The sequence below is a fragment of the Protopterus annectens genome, chromosome 10.part0 (assembly GCF_019279795.1).
Source record: "Protopterus annectens isolate FY-2018-M chromosome 10.part0, PAN1.0, whole genome shotgun sequence".
Taxonomy (NCBI): Eukaryota; Metazoa; Chordata; order Ceratodontiformes; family Protopteridae; genus Protopterus; species Protopterus annectens.
In genome coordinates, this window is record NC_056744.1 from 30,121,157 (window position 1) to 30,140,971 (window position 19,815).

General features: G+C 40.2%; 1 protein-coding gene across 1 annotated transcript in view; it reads left to right on the forward strand.

Annotated features, from left to right (window-relative positions):
- Positions 1–19,815, forward strand: part of LOC122812920 (medium-chain acyl-CoA ligase ACSF2, mitochondrial-like) — a 910,993-nt gene that overhangs the window by 469,161 nt on the left and 422,017 nt on the right. The window contains exon 7 of the mRNA XM_044084978.1: positions 19,677–19,772. Coding sequence (XP_043940913.1) covers positions 19,677–19,772 — 96 coding nt within the window. The remainder of the gene's footprint in view (positions 1–19,676; positions 19,773–19,815) is intronic.

Below are 19,815 nucleotides of genomic sequence, written 5' to 3' on the forward strand. Positions count from 1 at the left end.
TGAGTGTATGGGAGATCGTAGGTTTACCCCGGGTATCACTTCTGTGTCATTGTTAGACAGAGGCACAGTATACTAACCTCGAAAAAGGGCATAGCAAAATTCATTTAAAATGGGTGGCGAAAGCCAAACACTCTGGCTAGACTTATAAATGCCCCAGGGCAGATCGCCTAGTATGAACCTATGAACCTAAAGTATCAGTTATCTATACCATATATGTGTATTCATTGTATGGCTTCCATGTAGATTCTCTGTCATAGTTCATGCACATGAGCTCACTGCATGTACTTGCTGGCAGGCTTGTACAGAGGTGCAGAACACGCACAATTTTTTTCTTTGGAGTGGCGCTATGCAGAAATTTGGGTGCATGTCCACCCATACCTTTGGGCATGATACGTTTGAATGTAAAAATGGCTTATATGTATAGATTTTGCTACTTCTATTCTAGGACTTAAAAGCAGTTACATTTTCTTGTGCACAAATTCACAGACCAGGGAGGGGGAGGGAGAGCTGGGTACTAAAGTTTACGCCATGTGGGAGAGGCAGTGCATAATTCCATAACCTTCTTGGGGAAGTAATATGTAATTACTCTCCTCTAGGACTGAGAGTTTAGGAATTTTCTGTTACTCCATAGTGATCTTTCACTAGGAATACTTGGTATCTTTACATGTTGCTTGCATTTATCAAGTAAAACACAGTTTGCTGATACATTTGCTGTCTTTTGTTTATATGACTGGTCATTAACTCCCGTCTCTTCTGTGTACATGCTGCACTTCTGTTTGTTGGACCTTTAATGAGATTTATGAGCCAAGCAAAGATCACCAACCAGTTTTCACTGTGTGAATGTGTGACCGTTGTCATGTGTACCTGTTTCCTTCATTATCATAGTACCAACTGCATATTCTGTATGCATAATTATTTCTATGTAAACTAGGGGACCGTTAGTTATTTGCCAACAACTAGCCTCAACATAGTGACGTGTTCACGGAGGGTGAAATAAAAATTGGGTACAGCAGGAAGGCTTGCACTGCAGGCACACTTGATTTGAAGTTTATGAATTTTAATTCCATCTGAAATATTCAGTCAGTATGTTGACAACAATTAATGCTACTGCAAATACAAATTAGATGCTAGAGTTTCTAAAATTTTTAAAATCTAATGAAAGCTGTACCCCATCTATTCAATTTCCATTTTTCATGTAATATTTCTTAGTGGAAAGATCTCTGCTTTGAAAGACTTTTTAACATCGTTAGTATCCTGGAATGAAAGCCACCTGGCTTCTGTGACTCATTTTCATTGAGTTGCATAACCTCTCTACCACCACTGTAAAAATGTACTACCCTCAAAGTCTTTTTAATCAAGGGCATCCATTTTCTTTTCTACATAAAGTCTTCCAAACATCATAGTCTAGGATAACATCAGCGTTCTATCCATCTCTGGTTTTGTCAAAGCCTGCGCCCTTCCACTTAACATTCAGTTTTAATTCAGTTCTGGACCCAGTGTTGTAACCATCAAAGGTTTATGTGATCAGGCTATTTAACTGATGTAATACTGCAGGAAGCCAGTCTCATTGGTTTAGAAATGAGCTACTGCCAGAGTGTGGAAATCTTAGTGGTCATTACCGAAAGAAGAGTATCTACTGATAGCTTAAATTTTAGCATGCAACGTAATGCAGATCACTTTACTTCAAAAGTGGCATGGTCCTAGAACCCTATTCAGCCAAGACTTTGACCAAAGGCATATTGTTTCAAACTTACAATGTCATGTACCAATACTAAGTGGCAATACCTTCAAATACAGATAGTGTTTCATGTGCACTGCATTCAGTAAATTGATTGCTATTCAGTCACTTAAGGTTTGCAAAGGTACAAGAAATTTAAACAGCCACATTCGCTGTACAAAAATACCATCAAGAAAAGACAGTTTCAGTCAGTCAAGGACCAAATGATAGACAACATTCAGGAATAGTAGAACTGAATAAAACTTGCTACTATCGAATACAGACAATCTGAGCTTTACAGAATGATTGAAAGACACATTTGCACATGTTTGTGATGTGTGCTGCATATGTGTAACTGTGTAATCTGTTAGCCCTTTTCTTTGTAGGTTGACAATAATAGGTTGAAAATAAATGATCCTAAAGATGTGTATTTGTATTCCTGAAATGCTGTGGTTTTGTACATCGAGAAATCTAGCAAAGCAATTTAGTCAAAGGAGGGCTGGTGGATTGATGTTTCTGTGTTTGGACCCAGCATGGCAGGAGGAGTAGAGCCCAGGACAGAGGAGGAGATAGTAGCCCAAGGTTTGAATTTGTCAAGAACTAACATGAAGATGTTCCATGTTTGGTGATGACTGTAAACTTGGAGCAGTTATTGAAACCCCTAGTGATGTCAACATCCTGCAAGAAGGTCTTGTGCAGACTGACTGGTGCCAAAGTCATGGTCTTAAAACGTCATGCAAAAAAATGCATTATCATCCCCTTCGTCAATGGTGATGTTCCTGCAAGCTCCCACATAAATAGCAATAACCTAAGTACTCGCTCAATGGTGAGAAATCTGGGCACCGGTTGGCAGCAAACGTGACTTCGATCACCATGCCTCCGCTGTGGTAAGAAGGGCATTTTATATTGCCCATCTCCTAAATAAGGGCATTTCCTCCAGAAAAAGAGGTTATACCCCCCTGTACTCTTCCCCATCAGGCCAATAATAGAGTACAAAGCTCCCTTTGGTATGCTCCTTTCCAAACACCTGCAGCAATTGGAGGCCACAAAGGTTCCTCACGAAAATGCAGGGTCTTCAACATCTGTCTCACGGAGACGGACTGAAATCATTGTCACTTTTATCTGTGTCATACAGAGACTACTCAGAGGCGACCTGTGCCTTTCATATAGAGCAATCTCTGACCCAGCTTTGATGGAAATGCTGCACATTCACAAATCAAATGGAACACTGGTCACTCGCTCAGAGGACCTTAACCTAGTATGTGACATCAACAAAACTAGCTGGAGAGGTGGATTTGTCTGAGGTTGACCCACCTTTGGAACAAGCTTCCTATTCATGTTAAACAAAGCCCCTCACTGGCCCTATTTAAGGGCAGTTTGGACAATTGGATGAGTAACCAGAAATTCACCCAAAGGGTTCCACCTGTGTCCCTGTTAGTGCTGGTTTTAGTGTCTGCTTGAATCAGGCACCCTTGGGAACATGGGTTGAACTTGGCTAGACGTGTAAGGGCCCTGGGGCCATTAGCCTAGTAACCTATGATTCCATGATCCAGGGCAGTAGGAGAGCTGTGGGGTGATCTGAGGTCTTGGACTACAAGCCAGATGGGTTTCACCAAGCTTGCCTAGATTGCACATATGTCATTTACACACAAATGAGAGTGAAATTGCCTTTCACTAATTGTAATTTATTGTGTAGAGGGACAGTTTCTCCAACCGCTGTCTGTAGTTCATTTTTTTCAGCTTACTGATCAGTTTTGTGTAAAATGTTTGGCTTCTTTCAGCCTTTCAATTGAGGTGGATTATAAGAAGAAAACTGAACCATGATATTAAATGTTGGGCATTACCACAAACTTATAAAGCAGTATCAGAACACACTCATCCCTACTTCATATGCAGAATGTCTCTTGACACTAACGTTTTTTTATTGCCATTAGCCAGTGTGTATTAAATAACTACTTTCTATCAAATAAAACTTGCAGGCCCTTTACGCTGTCAGCTTCTAGTACGTTGTTTAGATGTTAATGATAAAAACTTATCACCACAGTGAATCACTTTTTTTTTGTTTTTATTCTCTGACCGTACATCTAATTTATTTAGGAATCCCTGTAAAATGTTCTGATCTTTCAAGTTTGTAACTATGGACCCAACCTTCAGAAAGGATAGCTGGGCTGTGTTTCTAATCAAGGCCGAGGTGGTCAGATGTCCAGGTGGATACGCCGTTAACTATATGTAAAATAATTGGGCCACTTTGTAGTTTGGTGTATATTTTTTGTTGGGGGGGGGGGGTACTATGAAACAAAACACAAAGATGACCTTGTAGTATTTCCTGGGTTAAGATGCAAAAGGTCTGCAATAACTAAATGGACTACAGGGAAAGTTGGTTTAGGTTCACGGATTTTCCAAGGCCAGGACAGCAGGTAGCATTCTCACTCCACAGCAAGTAGGTTCACAATTTCGGTTATTGGCTGAGGTGCCTTCTGTGCAGACTCCTAATATCCTTCCTGTATTCACATGTGCTTTATCTGGGTGCTCTGGTTTCCTCCCACATTCCAATATGGTCTAGAAGAATGACCATGGTAAGGCTTTACTCGCCTGACAGTGTGAACTTTGGGTCTAGGCGATGGTCACTGTTTGTGGGTGGAATGGGGGAGGGTTCATACCAAGGCTGATTTTGTTCTCCCTGAGATCAGCTGTTTCTCTTTTTGTGAGCTGAAACTGCATAATCGACATGAGATTTTGTTTCACTGAAAGTTGCATTGTTTTTTGCACCATGAGTGTTGGAGGTGCTGGAGTGCTTGCAGAAAATGTTTCTGTTTTTATTTTAGTATTTTCAATCCAACTGCATTTGTCCATGCAGTACATTTTTTTATGATGTGTTTGTTGGTATGGGATTTGATGCCCATGACTTGAATTTTCCTGCATATTACAGGAAGGATGAAGAAAGGGACAAATCTGGGCAGAGTCAATAGGGGGGAGAGAGGTAACCAAAAATTGGGAACAAGCAGTGGTGCAACTGAAGCAAAAGGGGACAATGTGTTGTGCTGTTAGAGAGCTATGGTAAAGTGTCAAGAGGAATTAACAAACAAGGACAGAGATACAGAGGGAGGCAGCCACACTGCAGAAAGTGTTGGGATGAGCCTCTCTACTGATGGATCCCAGGAAGATCTTCAGCAGGTCATTGGCAACTACAGAAATGTTGGAGCCCTTGTGATTACATAAGGAATAAAGCAAAGAAAGATGTAGAAAAGACAGCTAGCTTATTGGTGAGAGTCATGGAGAAATTTCATAAAGAAAGTCTAGTTAGTTTCTAGGGAATATGTATACAAGAGAAGTGTAATTTCCATGGCCAGCAGGAACCACTATCAAACTGGAGTCATTTTTACTTGTGGCTGAAGTACTGATGTCAGAGTGTGTTTGGTTATTTGCTTACTTACACATTATTGACCAGTTAGTCCTAGTCCAGTAACCTCTCTTCAGGGGAGAACTGTTGACCAGTTAGTCCTAGTCCAGTAACCTCTCTTCAGGGGAGAACTGAAGTGATATTCATATTTACTAGGGGAAATTTGGCCAGGGCACTGATGAAATTCTGTACTCTTTTCGATAAGTGCAATGGGATCTTTTACATTCACCTGAGCTGACACCAACTCAGACAGATGGACGCCCTGGTTTAATGTTTCCTCTAAAGGACAACAAATTCAAGAGTGTAGCGGCCTTTCCTTGTCCTATAATGTAGTGTCAGTATTGGAGAAATTACTTCAACTAACCTGGCATGGGAATAGAACTCTCCACTTAAGACAAGTGTGCAAAATGTTGAGCAAATGAGACTGCTTGTTTCAGATTGCAAATTATGAGTTTGTAACATATAGGCAGCTGTTAGGAATAAACTGCATGAGATGGGTTAGGACTGAAACGTGAGGAACTGATCTTGGTGAATATGAAAAAAATAATTAATTATCTTGTCTTGAAGTTAAAGTCCTACCAGATTTTAATCTGTTGTTATGATTTTTTTTTTGCTATGTTGTATCTGTCTTGTCTAGATGTGGAACTTTTCTCCCCGGGCCTCTGCTGAAAATGGAAATATATCCAGTTAGACTAGCCCGGTTAACAAATGTAAAATAAAATAAAAATAAATAAAATAAATAAATGAAGGGTAGGATGCAAGGTTGTGGTGAAAGGGCTATTGTCAGAAAAAGTCTAGCAGAGTCTAGTACTGTTAGTAGGTTTGTTTCTTTCTGACTAGAATCAAAGTGTTAGTGTTTTACACAAATATGCACCAGTGGAAATAGAGAGTGGATAAGTAAAGACTTCAGTGTCTGATTAAGGAAGATGACAGATCATCGTAGACAGATGATTGCAACAAGGTCAGAACATCCCTGTTGTGAAGTATCAGGTGAAGGAGTTGAATTTATGGTGAAAGGAGAAGAAAAGGACTTCACACCTGAATGAACTACAAGAGGTATAGTGAAAGGGTCTACAGAAACAGCAAGTGGAATGACACTGGGGAGTATCCTCTTGTTGGGTGGAATCCAGAAGTAAACCAGTAGTACTTCTGTAATATAATATCCTTGTCCTTGCAAAGGGCACATCTTTGACCACTGTTTTCATTCTGGAGGCCATAGATGGAAAAAAAATGTATCTGGTGTCTGGAAGAAAGCCACCAGAAGAATGTGGTCATGCATTTCCCCTCCATCCCACAGATTACATGAATTAGTAGTGTTCTCACTAATGATGAAAACTAATGGAAGATAGGTCTGCATAAAATCGTGGTGGGTGATGGAAAAGGGTACTCATGAGCAAGAACTGGGAAGAAGAGGAGTGCACAGGCAACATTTTTAGGGACCAGGTAATCCCTGGACCTGTAAAGGTACTTTTTTACTTTGGAGGGGGTGTGATTGTAGACTTCTGGAAGAGATTACTGTAATGGCTGATGGACATTTAAATCTGTGAAGGCAATCTGGAGAAATGAACAGGTGTGGAAAGGGTTTGGGTAAGAGTGGAATGAAGGAAAGTTCAGACAGGTTAGCTTAATTGTGTAATTCCATCATTAAATAGCTTAACCAGAAACTTGATACAAATTGAAATAATTCACAGTTAGATGACAGTAATAAGAATATTATTTTTTTAATGACTGGGTATGATGAATAATGCCCAACAGAGTGGGTGTTAGTAACCCATAGTTATTTTAAGGCCTGACTCTTGAGTAGAGGGCCACTCTACAAAGGTCCATTATTGAACTGTAATGCCCACTTTAGAGGGCATCTTTATGCTTGGAAAATGAGCTACCACTATTAGTGTAGTTATTTATATCAGTTTAGTTTTTCCACTTAATGTTTCAAGAGGATATGTGATTGTTGAAAGCATTCTGCATTCAAAATGTTATGCCATTATTTAATATCTACTTTGCACACACCTGTGGAGACACCATTTTTAATAATGCCTGCTTTGCACACACTTGTGCAGACACCATTTTTAATAATGCCTGCTTTGCACACACTTGTGTAGACACCATATTTAATAATGTCTACTTCACACACTTGCACAAGCTCATGCAGTAACAAACGCATGTTTGTACACGTATACACACCTACAGACATTCACGCACAAGCACAGATGTGCCCTCCAGTTAGTTACCTTATTAGCTGTGCACACCTCCTGTGTGATAATGATGAATTGAATAAGTTCACTATTAATATCGACAGTAATGCATTTTAGCTCACTGACAGACATGCCGTGAGACTACAGAGATGTAACTCCCATGCTGACTGCGTGCAGCTCATATCACTGGTTGAGATGAAATTAAGAAATGATTGCATAAATAGGTACGGTATTGTATTTCAAATCATTGCTGTCAGATCTATGCTGATCAAGAATGTGTTGATCCTGTAGAACCCCCCCCCCCCCAGGACCGCAGGTTCTTTTAGTGATGTCAGACCTCAAGGACACCTACCTTCACATTTACATCCTTGTTCTTTGCATTGGCTATTTTGCCCAATGTTTTTATGCATCTGGTACCACATATAGCACAATGCAGGACCAAAGGTGTCCACTTGTACCCTTACCTAGATGGTTGCCTGATTTAGGACCAAGGTTTTGAGGAGATGCAAAGGGCATACAAGTATACCACTAGATTGCCTCAACTGACTGTGCTTCTCCCTGAATGAATGAGTCCAGTCTCATTTGACTAGGCTTTTCCCTGAACTGAAGTTCAGTGTATGTACAGTAAGAACAATAGTCTTTCTGGGAGCTCTTCTGGACACCATTAAAGCCAAAGGCAATCTACCACAGGAAATAGTGGAGTTCCATAACTACCTTCTGTTGAAACTTGACAGGAAGATCACTGGTAAGTCAGAGAATTTCTGAACACACTGGGTCACGTGGCATTCACGATATTGATGATGTTATTAACTGGACTATACAAGGGAACTCCAAGGTTCATAAACAATACTTGGGACCAACGTTTAATGCTCTTGGTGTCACATTTTAAGCCCTACCCTCTTCAAGGTCCATTACTGAACTGTAATGTCCACTTTAATTTGTCACTGGATCAAAATTCACCCCTTGGGAAGGGAAAAAATATAATTAGGTGTAGTATATAAAATTCTCCCTTTCCCCAATATATTCCACATATTTTTTATATTGATTTTTGCTGAAATCTACTTTGATTTTCCTTGTGATATCTAGCTATGTAGTTTGAGACATCTGTCTAATCTTTTAGGAAATTACTACACCGCCAAAGCTTTTTTCTATTATTGCACATAGAAAAAGATGGCTTGTTTCTCACGTCTGTCATGCTTTTGTAATTACTGCCTTAATCTATTAGACACTGATCACTTGGGAAAGGTAAGTGGAGGCTCTGGAATGTCCTTATTGTATTGTAATTTAAATATTGCATTTGACTGTTTGCGATGTAAAGGGCACAATGAGATTTATTGTGGAAATTGAAGCTTTGTTTGGGAGTCCAGTGCAGACTGAAATGCAGTGATGGTACAATGTTAATAAACGAGTTTCATATATCCAGGAAAATGACACTGATAGAACATGTTTTACCCAGAGTGCAGTTCTCTTAGAATTCATAGCTCACTGGTAGTATGGACATTTAGTTTTTGTATTAAAAGAAATGAACAGCACAGTAGTTCAGTGCTAAATGTTACTCTTTCAAAGCGCTTAGTTGTCCGGTTTCTTTTTTTTTTTGGCTGGGGTTATTTGCACAGTTTGCATGCCATTTCACGATCTGTATGTAGTTCTGCCAGTTTTGTGTCTTGTTCCAAAGACATGCTGTAACTGAAGGTGGTATTCCTCAAAATTTTCCTGCAGGTATGTGTGTGTGCACGCACATGTACATCTGTCATGAGATAGTTGCCTCTTCAGTATAAGTTTCTCTGCCTTGCAACTATTGCTTACTAGGATAGGCTTAGTTCTTCTGTGATGCATCAGATTAAGTGGGTAATAATAGAATGAAGATATAATTACGAAGGGTTGGGAAGCTCCAGTGGTGTATTTTGATAATTATGACAGTTTGAATTTGTAAAACGGGTAACTGTTATTGACTATGTAGTGGGTAAAAAAGGGAATACGTTAAATTATGAAAGAGCATATGAAATGACTAGCACTTTTCATTGAAAATCAGAGCCAAATCCAGCACTAGGTGACCAAGGCAGTCACCTAGGGGCCACTGGCTGGGAAGGGGGCCTGCTTGCCAAGGGACTGTTGCATTTACTTTAAGTACAAAAATAATTTTCTGTTTATAAAGGCATTCTGTAAGAACGTTTTCTGCATTTGATCGTATATATATATATATATATATATATATATATATATATATATATATATATATATACACACACACACACACACACACACACACACACACACGTGTGCGCACGCATTTTTGCACAGACCTCCTGTTCTTCCTTTATGCACGCAAGGAATTCAAGTCCAAGACCACCGTTCTTGTGCTGCTCCTTTTATGAGGAACGTGAACGCACTCCTGGATGGATTCTTCACGTGTGTATAAAATGCTCCATTGAGTTTCAGAGAGTTGAGTCAAACATATACCTCTCAACTGTTCCTGATTTTGACTCAAATTTCAGCTGTGTCCCTCTTAATCCCTCCTAAAACTTGACTTTTGAAGAAAATGGTTTAAATTGTACTTAATAAGTAATGACAATATTTAAAGTTATAGATTTCTTTTACTTCAGAAGCTGTATATTAATTCACATTATCTTATGTCAATGTCTCAGTAGTGCTAATATTTTAAGTGTCCCCAACTGCCCCTGATTATTTGTGGATTTATTCCTGATTCTGTTGAGATTTATCCCTGATTGGTTGACAGCTATGGTCAAATGCATTTTATAAGGAATTGTGAGCTTCAAAGGAAGATAAGTTTACTGCTGTTCATGCCAGGTCTGTTTGCAATGTACAACTGTTGTTTAGCAAATGGTATTATTGTGCTTAAGAATTTAAAAGCATTATTAGTAACGCATCTGGTAGCATACTTCCTTTTCATGCTGAAGGGTGGGGGTTCTACTCCCATAGCATGTAGATGGATTTCTGATACTGTGTTGTACTTTAAGGAGGGGTGGGGTTCTGCAGTCCTAAGTTTTGTCTTCCTTTGGATGTGATGCCTAGTAACTGTGAACCTGTTGCCAGTTTGCCATCCATTCTGTACTGCAATATTACCAGCTTACCATTTTTTAATGTAACTTAGGCAATTTATAACCCAGACGAGACACAGAATTTGTAGATGAAACACTGAAATATAAAGTTGTTTTCTAGCAGCAACCTCTTGGTTAGAGATCTCTTTAATGTGGAATTATTCAGATGACTGACTTCTGCAGAGATTGTGCATATTGACTGATTTTGGTGAATTGCAATGACAGAAGTTTGAGTAGACTTATTGTTGAAATGTTCTTAATTGGGCAGTTTTGTCATCACTGGTTCATACATTTTGTTTCATTACTTACTGGAAAAATGTTCAAAACTACAAACTTTAAACATGCTGTTAACAAGTGGTGCTGTATTATACAAGGAATATAATTTAATGCAATCAGGAAGATGAATCAAAGAACACATGCATGTATGAATGGTCCTAAAAATGTGCACAAGGGCCCTATGATTTGAAAACAGCCTAAAATTAAACTTTATCTGCCACTGGCCAGATGCATTTTCTTTGAATGCGGATTTCAGTGCTGTTTCAATGAATATGACTTTAAAGGGCAGAGCAGTTTTCATGCTAAGTCTGTTTTTACAGTGAGACACGATTGCTATGTTTAGCAAATGTCTATCAGTGTTTGTGCGATAAAATTTGAAGTAAGTTTTTAATTAAATGCATATCAGTGTAGAAGTAAAGCAGAAAACAGGTTTGAAACAGTATTTATTTTAACTGGGGAGATGTAGCCAAAGTAATAGGATGGCTGTGGGGGGGGGGGGGGTGGCCCAATTCATTATCCTGCCTAGGGCCACATTTTACCACGATCTGGCTCTCCTTAAAATCAAAAACAAAACAAAAAAGATTCTTTGAGATAATATATGTACCCTCAGCCCTACTGGAACAGTTTTGTTTGCCTCCAAAATCAGCCCTACATGATTTAGGAGGTGCACACTATTAAGTAGTCATAAAGGGTGGCAAGGACTTGCCTGTCCTTAAAGGTATGTGTATATTGCTAGGCTGCTATGGGCCTAGTGATCACTTGCCCAGTTGTATTTCAGTGTTGTCTCTTAAAGATAAACTGAATATAGTCAGTCTTATGTGTTTTCTGGGGAGATGAGCTCCATAAGCAGTAAGAATGTACATAGTCAGTAGTACAACATTGATGCAAGGAAGCAGAATATGGTTGGCTCCCACATTCATTAGGATGCATGCAAGATGAAGTCATAGGGAATAGTATATGTACTGATGTGAATGTTGAGAAACAAGGATACAATGTATTTGTATATGAAGGAAACCAAAAAATGTGTATAAGTAAAGCAAATACATGCATGGAGAAATATTTTTTTCTGTAATTACCCAGTTTCAATGAAGTAAGCCTGTGAGATGAACACTGCAAAATACATATATATATATATATAACCGAATGTAACCAGCATGTACAAGTAGTAGCAATGATTAAGTACAGTGACTGTGGCTTTGAATTAGTTCAATCACATAAACAGAGAGTGTAAGTGAATGAAAGTATAGTCAATGAAAACTGCAATGTAAGAAACTTGATGCACACAAAACCACTCTATTTTCAGTACCTGGCCATTGCTCATTAAGGTACAGTTTTGATTCTTGTTTAAAAAAATTACTCTTGGGTCTTCAGAAATGAGAACCCACTCCAGAAGTTGCTAGTAAAGGTTAGGCAAAAAATATAACCACAGTATTTTTTTGATTTTGGAAACTGGCAATTAGATGTGTGGAAGGTTGAGTACTTTCTTTTGGTGCCAACTGTACCAAACATTAATCCATTGCTAAAAATGGTTACTTGCTAGAGTATGAGATTATGGGCCGTTTTCAGATCAAGGTTTAGAGGATATTTTGAAATTTCAGTCTTCTTGGGTACTTGGAGGAAAAAAAACAAAGGAGGGGTTCATCAGTGACTGGCAATATATCTAGCAGTTCAGTTATTTTTTTTTTTAATTTACTGACTAATGGTGACAAGTTAGTGTGCAGTGACACAGAGGATTAAGGTTCATAAAAGGTTACTAGGCTAACTGCTCTGCAGCCCTTAACCTAGCCATATTTATTCCAATCCAATTTTCCCCATTGTCTGTGGTTAGGTGAGTGATGTTCACAAAGGTAAGGGTTTATGGTGGTTAATACAGACTTCCTCTGTCCAGGATGGATGTGGGCGTCACCCCAGGAGTGAATTTGCGATCACCATCCATTGACCTAGGTTGTGTTTGAAGATGGTTAGGGAGGGGCTCTGTTTCACATTAATTGGAAGCTTGTTCCAAATAATTGACAAGTCTCTGGGTGATGCATTTCTATCCAGCATGATCTGTTCGTGTCAAAGGCTAGGTTAAGACCCCTGGGGCAAGCAAGTTTCGTGCAGTGTGACTTATGAATGTGTAGCATTCCCATTAGGGCCTGGTGAGAGACTGCCCTGTAAACCAGGCACAGGCCCACCCCTTGGCCACCTGTAAGAGTCAGAATGCAGTGATAGGGCTTTTAGTCATTCCATGCAAGACTTGTTTTGTGTACCCTGTAATTTCTTGGTGAGAAACATTTGTGGTGTCTCCAATTGTTGCTGGCACCTGGTGAGTTACATACAAAAGGGAGCACTGTATTCAGTTATTGGTCTAATTGAGGACCAAGTATAATGGAATTATAATGTCCTTAGATCTAGATACAATGCCTTTACTTAATAAGATGTGCCACATGGAAGGATTTTTTTACTGCCGTGGATAAGTGATGGTGAAAGTTAAGATTGCTATCAGCCTGAGTACCCAGATTGCTTACCATTGGGTCTACACTTAAGGGGGGATGCTGTCTATAATGTAATTTGCAGGGATATCCGCTTTCTCAAAGGGAAGAATAATGCATTTTTTTTACATTTGACTTTAATCTGTGGCTTTGGCACCAATCATTTGTCTGCTTTAACCCTGTTTGCAGTATAGTAACATCACTGGGGGACTTTGATTGGGTCAGCCACAGGCTGTCCAAGTTTGCCTGGTTTTCTGAGAAATACATTTTGAACAGTAAGGGGCCCAGCACAGAACCCTGTGGTGTTCCACTGGTGACTGGTATTTTGCTGGAGATGAAGTCACCCACTGTGTCCTGTCTGTGAGCCAGTTGGCTAGCCATCTGGTAATGTTGGGGGTTAATTTCCAGTTGGGAGAGTTTCTCTATAATACTCGAATGAGGGATTGCCAAATGCCTTGGCTAGGTCATGATAGGTGGTATGCCCTGTCTTCTTTCCCTTGTCCAGTGAATTGGTGACTTTCTAGAAGAAGTCAGTCATGTTTAACATGCATAAACTTTAATGAATCCAAACTAGGTTGGGTCTAGAGTTTGGAGATTACCTATGTCAGAGGATCTGTGAAGACTAGAGCAATGTTTTGAAATATCAAACCTTGTGAATGGAGATCGCCGTACAGTGAGGAATAGGAACTTTATCATTCTCTTCTTCACTGTAGTGTGATCACTGAGTTGGTATTTTTAAGTAGCAGGGGGTGTGGAGGGGGCTTGCCTCCCCTGCAAAAATGTGAAATAGGTTTTCACATTTTAGATTTTTTCTTGGGTTCAGTGTTTCAAAACATCGATCCTCTGATCTTCGATGGTCAGAGGTTTGATGTTTTGAAATTTTGATCCTTTGAAGTTGACCCCTATGTCCTTGTTAAGAAGGTCCATAATCATTCTTTCCATGGCCTCTCAGATAAGGCTAGTCAAGCTTATGGGTCTATAATTCCCATGGTAAGTAAATGCCCTCATTTTGTGCAGAGGGATTACTTTTGCTGTCCTCCATTCTGCAGGAGCATAGCCATTCTTAGGTTGTGGTTAAACAAGGATCCAAATTAATCTGCTAGGTTATGCTATAAGTTGTTTAAAGGGCAACTGGGATGTTTGCTCCCATTGATGCCATTCCTTCAGCCTTGGAGGGTGCTGAGATGACCTGCTCTCTTGAGATAATAGGCTGAGGAATGGTGACAGGTATACTTTGGGAGATGACTGGAGGCGACAGGGGGTGAAGTTTGCTTCAAATCTGTCATCTAGCAGATTGGCTATTACCTTCAGTTGAGAATGGGTAGTGCCATCCACAACCAGTTCAACACGTAGCTGGTATTCCCTTTTAGATTTCAGACATAGTTAAAGAATGCCTTGTGATTATCTTTAGCTAGGGAGGCTATTTTCTAATTGGCTTTGGAGGACTTGACAATATAGATTCATAGGTTCATACTAGGCTATCTGCCCTAGGGCATTTATAAGCCTAGCCAGTGTGTGTTTGGCTTTCGCCACCCATTTTAAATTAATTTTGCTATGCCCTTTTTCGAGGTTAGTATACTGTGCCTCTGTCTAACAGTGACACAGAAGTGATACCCGGGGTAAACCTACGATCTCCCATCCACTCATCAAGATTCCTCTTGAAGAGAGTCAATGAGGGACTCTGCCTAACCTGGACTGGGATTTTATTCCAGAGTGAAGGGAGCCTCTGGGTTATGAATCTGTCCCTCCAGCATGTCCTATTTATTTCAGTGCTGAGGTTCAAGTCTCTCGAGCGTATAGCTCGATGGGATTTGGATTTTCTGAGGTGCAGCATGTCCATTAATTCCAGGTTGGACATGGCTTTATACGTCAGGCACAGATTGCCTCTGAGCAGGCGGTATGCCACTGAGTAGAGCTGGAGTTTCTTTAACTGGGCAGCATATGGCATCTGTTTGAGCCCTTTGATCCTCTTGGTGAGGTACTTTTGGGGTCTTTCCAGTTGCCACAGGTGTCTGGTAAGGTACATCCCAAAAGGGGCATTGTACTCAATTATGGGCTGATTATATCTTTAATTTGTTTGTTAAAGCTAGAGAGAGATTTCTTCCTCTGCTGAGTCAGTTCCTTCTTGTTCCTGGACAGTAGTTTTTCTAGTGTTGTATAGACTATTTAAACAGAGTCCACCAGGGTGGATTGTTTTTCCAGCAAGACCTAGTTTTAATCTGCTTAAATTGGTATACAGGTCATGGTGTACACCTCTGCATAGGAGTACATATTATCTGCATTTGAGGGGGCTCTGAAACTTCTTTATATCATCACTTCATAGAAGGTAATTTGTCTTTGAAAAATTAGGTGTTTTTGATCTGTGATATATCTGGTCATATAATGACATTGAGCAAGACTGATTTGTGGTCCAGTCTTACCAGGGAGAACATCACATGAGGGGATGCAAGTGAGTACTATGTCCAGGAAATTTGAGCTTCTTGTCAGTGTGCTGACTAGCTGTTCCAGAGCATTTGATTAACAAAGTCTAAGAGCATGTGAGCCAGCATGATTGTGATCATGTACGTTTCCCAGATGATGGTAAGATAATTAAACTCGCCAATGAGTAAGGTGTTGGGCGATATGGCAAGTGATCCCAATAAGACCAAGTATGCTTTTCTTGTTTCATGGTGGGGGACCTTTAGCTAGCTATGATGTGATAGGAGGCACTTGCCTATAGTTAATTGGACTTGGAGTAGCTCAAAAGAGTCTTATTGTTTGATCAGTCCCGAGGTGTACTTATCCTTAATGAAGATTGATAACCTCCTCCGTAGGTTCTTTCATGCTCAGTTTGTCGTATGAATGTATGGATGGCATTGTAGCCCCACATGGCCAGGGTGCTTTCCTCACCCTTGAACCATGTTTGGTGACTGCACAGATGTCAGCATCTTCCAAAGTGAGGCATGCTTCCAGGGAGTGCAGTTTTTTGTTTAGACTCCTAGCACTAAACATCAGTGCCTTGAATTTATCTAGAGAGGATTTTATGTTGGGAGGTTGGTTATTTTGACACTGCTGAAAAAAAGGCACAATAGGGGTGGCAAATGCTTTTGTCAGTATCCAAAAGCCTAGAGGAGATGGGTGCAGACCATCTCTGGCAAAGCGGTGTGGCCTGTTGACAATGTTTTCTCAGGCTGACAGTCCAAGAGGATCCAATATCTGACACCAGAAGCTAAGCAAATTGTTAGTCAGTCATTTTTTGTATTATGGCATCATCCACGGAGAAGGTAGAATGGTGCTAAAGGCTAGGCTTGTACCTGCCTGTTGCACATAATCTAATAGCTCAGTCATATCTTGCATCATATAGTCCAGTAAGGTACGTCTTAAGTCATTCACTCCCACATGGACTATGACTGAGTCATACTAGTACTTGTGGTTGAGTGACTTGAGTAACATGACTTGGCATATCTGGCACCTGACAGGCAGCTTATCATAACCCGCTCCTTATCGAGCCTGATGAGGGCAATATTCATGTGTCAGCAAGCACAACACCCTCGCAAGTATGGCAAATGCAAAGGCCCAATATCCATAGTATAAAGTTCTAAAAAAAGGCCAGCACAACAGTGTGGTTTGAGAAAACCAATTTAATGCCTCATAAATACAAAAGTATTAGTCGATACTTTTGTATTTATGAGGCATTAAATTGGTTTTCTCAAACCACACTGTTGTGCTGCCCTTTTTTGGAACTTTGGCAACATTCATGTGTCTCACAATGGAGTCATCAATGCACTAGGTTTTGTGCTGTTACACCTTATGGGCTTACTTGTTGTCACTGATGTGTGTGCATAATATGTTGTTGTTTTTATGCATTATGTGCACAAGTGGTTTCCGTTTGGGTGGCTTCTAATCTGTTGGTAAGTTACTAGTGAGTACCTCTTCATATGTGGATTTTTCTCATGTTCTTATTTAGTGTATGAAGTGCGTTTGTGCTGACAGCCTGTTTGGCATTTGATTTGTCCTTGTGTGAGAGTCTTTCCTCCAATTTCATAGTGTAACTACATTTCTTACATAAAGTATTTGTGTGTTTCAGAAGTGTTTGTCAGTATACATGAGAGAGTTGCCTCAGGATGCCCATGTCTATCAGGCTGGCCAGAGAGATGATGTGAAACTGGCCGTCTATGATAGCTGGCTCTTACTGTATGTTTTATTAGGGAAGGAAATGGGTTAATTTGACAGGACTGTGCTGGTAGTGCAGCGACCACAAGAGGGGAAGTATACTTTGTGTACGCTAACATTGATCACTAAGGCAATGCTGCTCAGTGCACAACTGAGCTGCTCCTAGAGCAGCAGAAAACCTTAGGGTTTCACTGATAGCACCTTGGGGAAAGAGTTTCTAGACTTTTGCATCTATACAGGACACTGCTGACCATTGCTGCGCAAAGAGAGGACCGTGCAAACATGAGGCTTAAATACAAGTAGAGAATTTTTTAAGCTAACTACCAATCAGTAAAGCACACAATAAGCCTTTTGCCATCAATCCCCAACTCAGACTGGTTAGATCAGCACAGCTGTGCCATAAAGGTGTAGAAAAACACCTTAATATATAATTGCCGGTTTGGAGCCCAAGTGTAACAAGATCACATAAACTACCTACAATTAACAGATACACTGTAATACAGTGCAACTAACTACTTAATGCAGCAGTAGACAGTACATCCTTTTTCCTTGCTATAAAGTGTGAAAATAACAGCAAATAGCTTAAGAAACCTCCATACAGTCACAATATACAAGAGGTATATAAAAGAGTACGTTTGTGTGCTTCCCAGCTCAGATAGCCCAGGTAAACATCTGCCATTATATGAATAATCCCAGTCCTCCCAATGTAAAAGCACAGTGAAGGAGTGTCTGGTGTGAAATACTGCCGCAAACGAACTCTGATATGGTTACAACTGTGTACTTTAAACAGCTTTTAAAAGTGTGATTATTCGATAGGTGATTTGCTTTGTGTAAATGAGCAGAGAGTCACTCAATTGCACAGAGTTTATGAAGGCACTAAAAACAAGATAAGAGGATTAATAAGCCCTCCAGCCAATAAAACTGCCTGAACTCTCAGCATCCATGTACAATGGCACACCAGAGCACACACTCGTATCCTACATCTCCAAAGCAGGTATTGTAATCAAATATGAAATCACACTTACCTCAGGTTAAGTGCTGCTCAGGACATAGGCATATAAACACCCAATTAATCAGGTGTGTGTGTATGTATGTATGTATGTATATATATATATATATATATATATATATATATATATGGGTCTACTTCTAATGACCGAAACGCCGATTCGCCGACAGTGAAATCACCGACGCCAGAAAACCGACAACACACAAACCCGACAACGCGAAACACCGAACACCATAACACCGACACACTACACGTAAACAACACAGTACACTACAACACATATCCACTAGCCCTAACCCAAACCCTAACCCTAAGGTCCGACACTACCGCACACTCTCCCTACCTGCACCCTAACCCTAACTCACTTACACACCCCGAACCCCAAGCTCCGACACTACCGCACACTCTCCCTACCTGCACCCTAACCCTAACTCACTTACCCACCCCTAACCCCAAGCTCCGACAGTACCGCACACTCTCCCTACCTGCACCCTAACCCTAACTCACTTACACACCCCTAACCCCAAGCTCCGACACTACCGCACACTCACCTATCACACACCCTAACCCTACATCCCTGAGTATTGCACACTTACCTGTCCGCTCCCTACTCCTAAATCCCTCACTATCGCATACTTACCAGGTCGCGCTTACACATTCCCCTTGTCGGTCTTCCGTCTGTCGGGATTCGAGCGTGTCGGCCAACTGCGTTGTCAGTCGTTTGGTGTCGGTGATTTCACTGTCGGCGAATCGGCGTTTCGGTCATTAGAAGTAGACCCATATATATATATATATATATATATATATATATATATATATATATATATATATATATATATATATACCCTGATCGGTCACTGATCATCATTTAGTCACAAATGAAGGATAGCAGACATTCGTGAAGAGAAATCTGCAGTACAGTGTACATGGTCATGTGACATGTCATTTTGTGAATGTTTGCCACCAAAAACCAACAGTATGGCACTGAGAATGCTATATAAGGCACCATATGTTAGGAAGGTGTGTGTGCTTATGGTGGGAGGAGGATGTACCCTGCTGCAGAAGCTCATTTTTTTTTAACATGCCAATCCTTTTGAAACTTGGTGAAAAGGCCTAAATGATCCTAGGCAATAGCCATAGATGTATGCTAATCCATGATATAGGAAACTAGAAAAGAACACACAAAAATATGGAATGTCCACAGACAAAAAAAACTGATCCACATTCAGAGTTGTATATTCTTAGAGATCTGTGGGTGAAGCCACCCAAACAGGACATTTTTATTATTTTTTTTTTTAACTTGTGTTAAGATTGCATTGATTTTGTTGGGTTTTCTTTATTGAGCGTTTTCATATGCTCTCTGTTGTAACTGGATTTTCTTTTTTGGACTTTAGGGTACAACAGGAAACCCAAAAGGAGCCACACTTACTCACCACAATATTGTGAACAATGCAAAAATGATAGGATACAGAATGGGCTACCAATGGAGGGTAAGTTCTCCAAGAAATTATGCCATTTATTAGGAGGACGTAT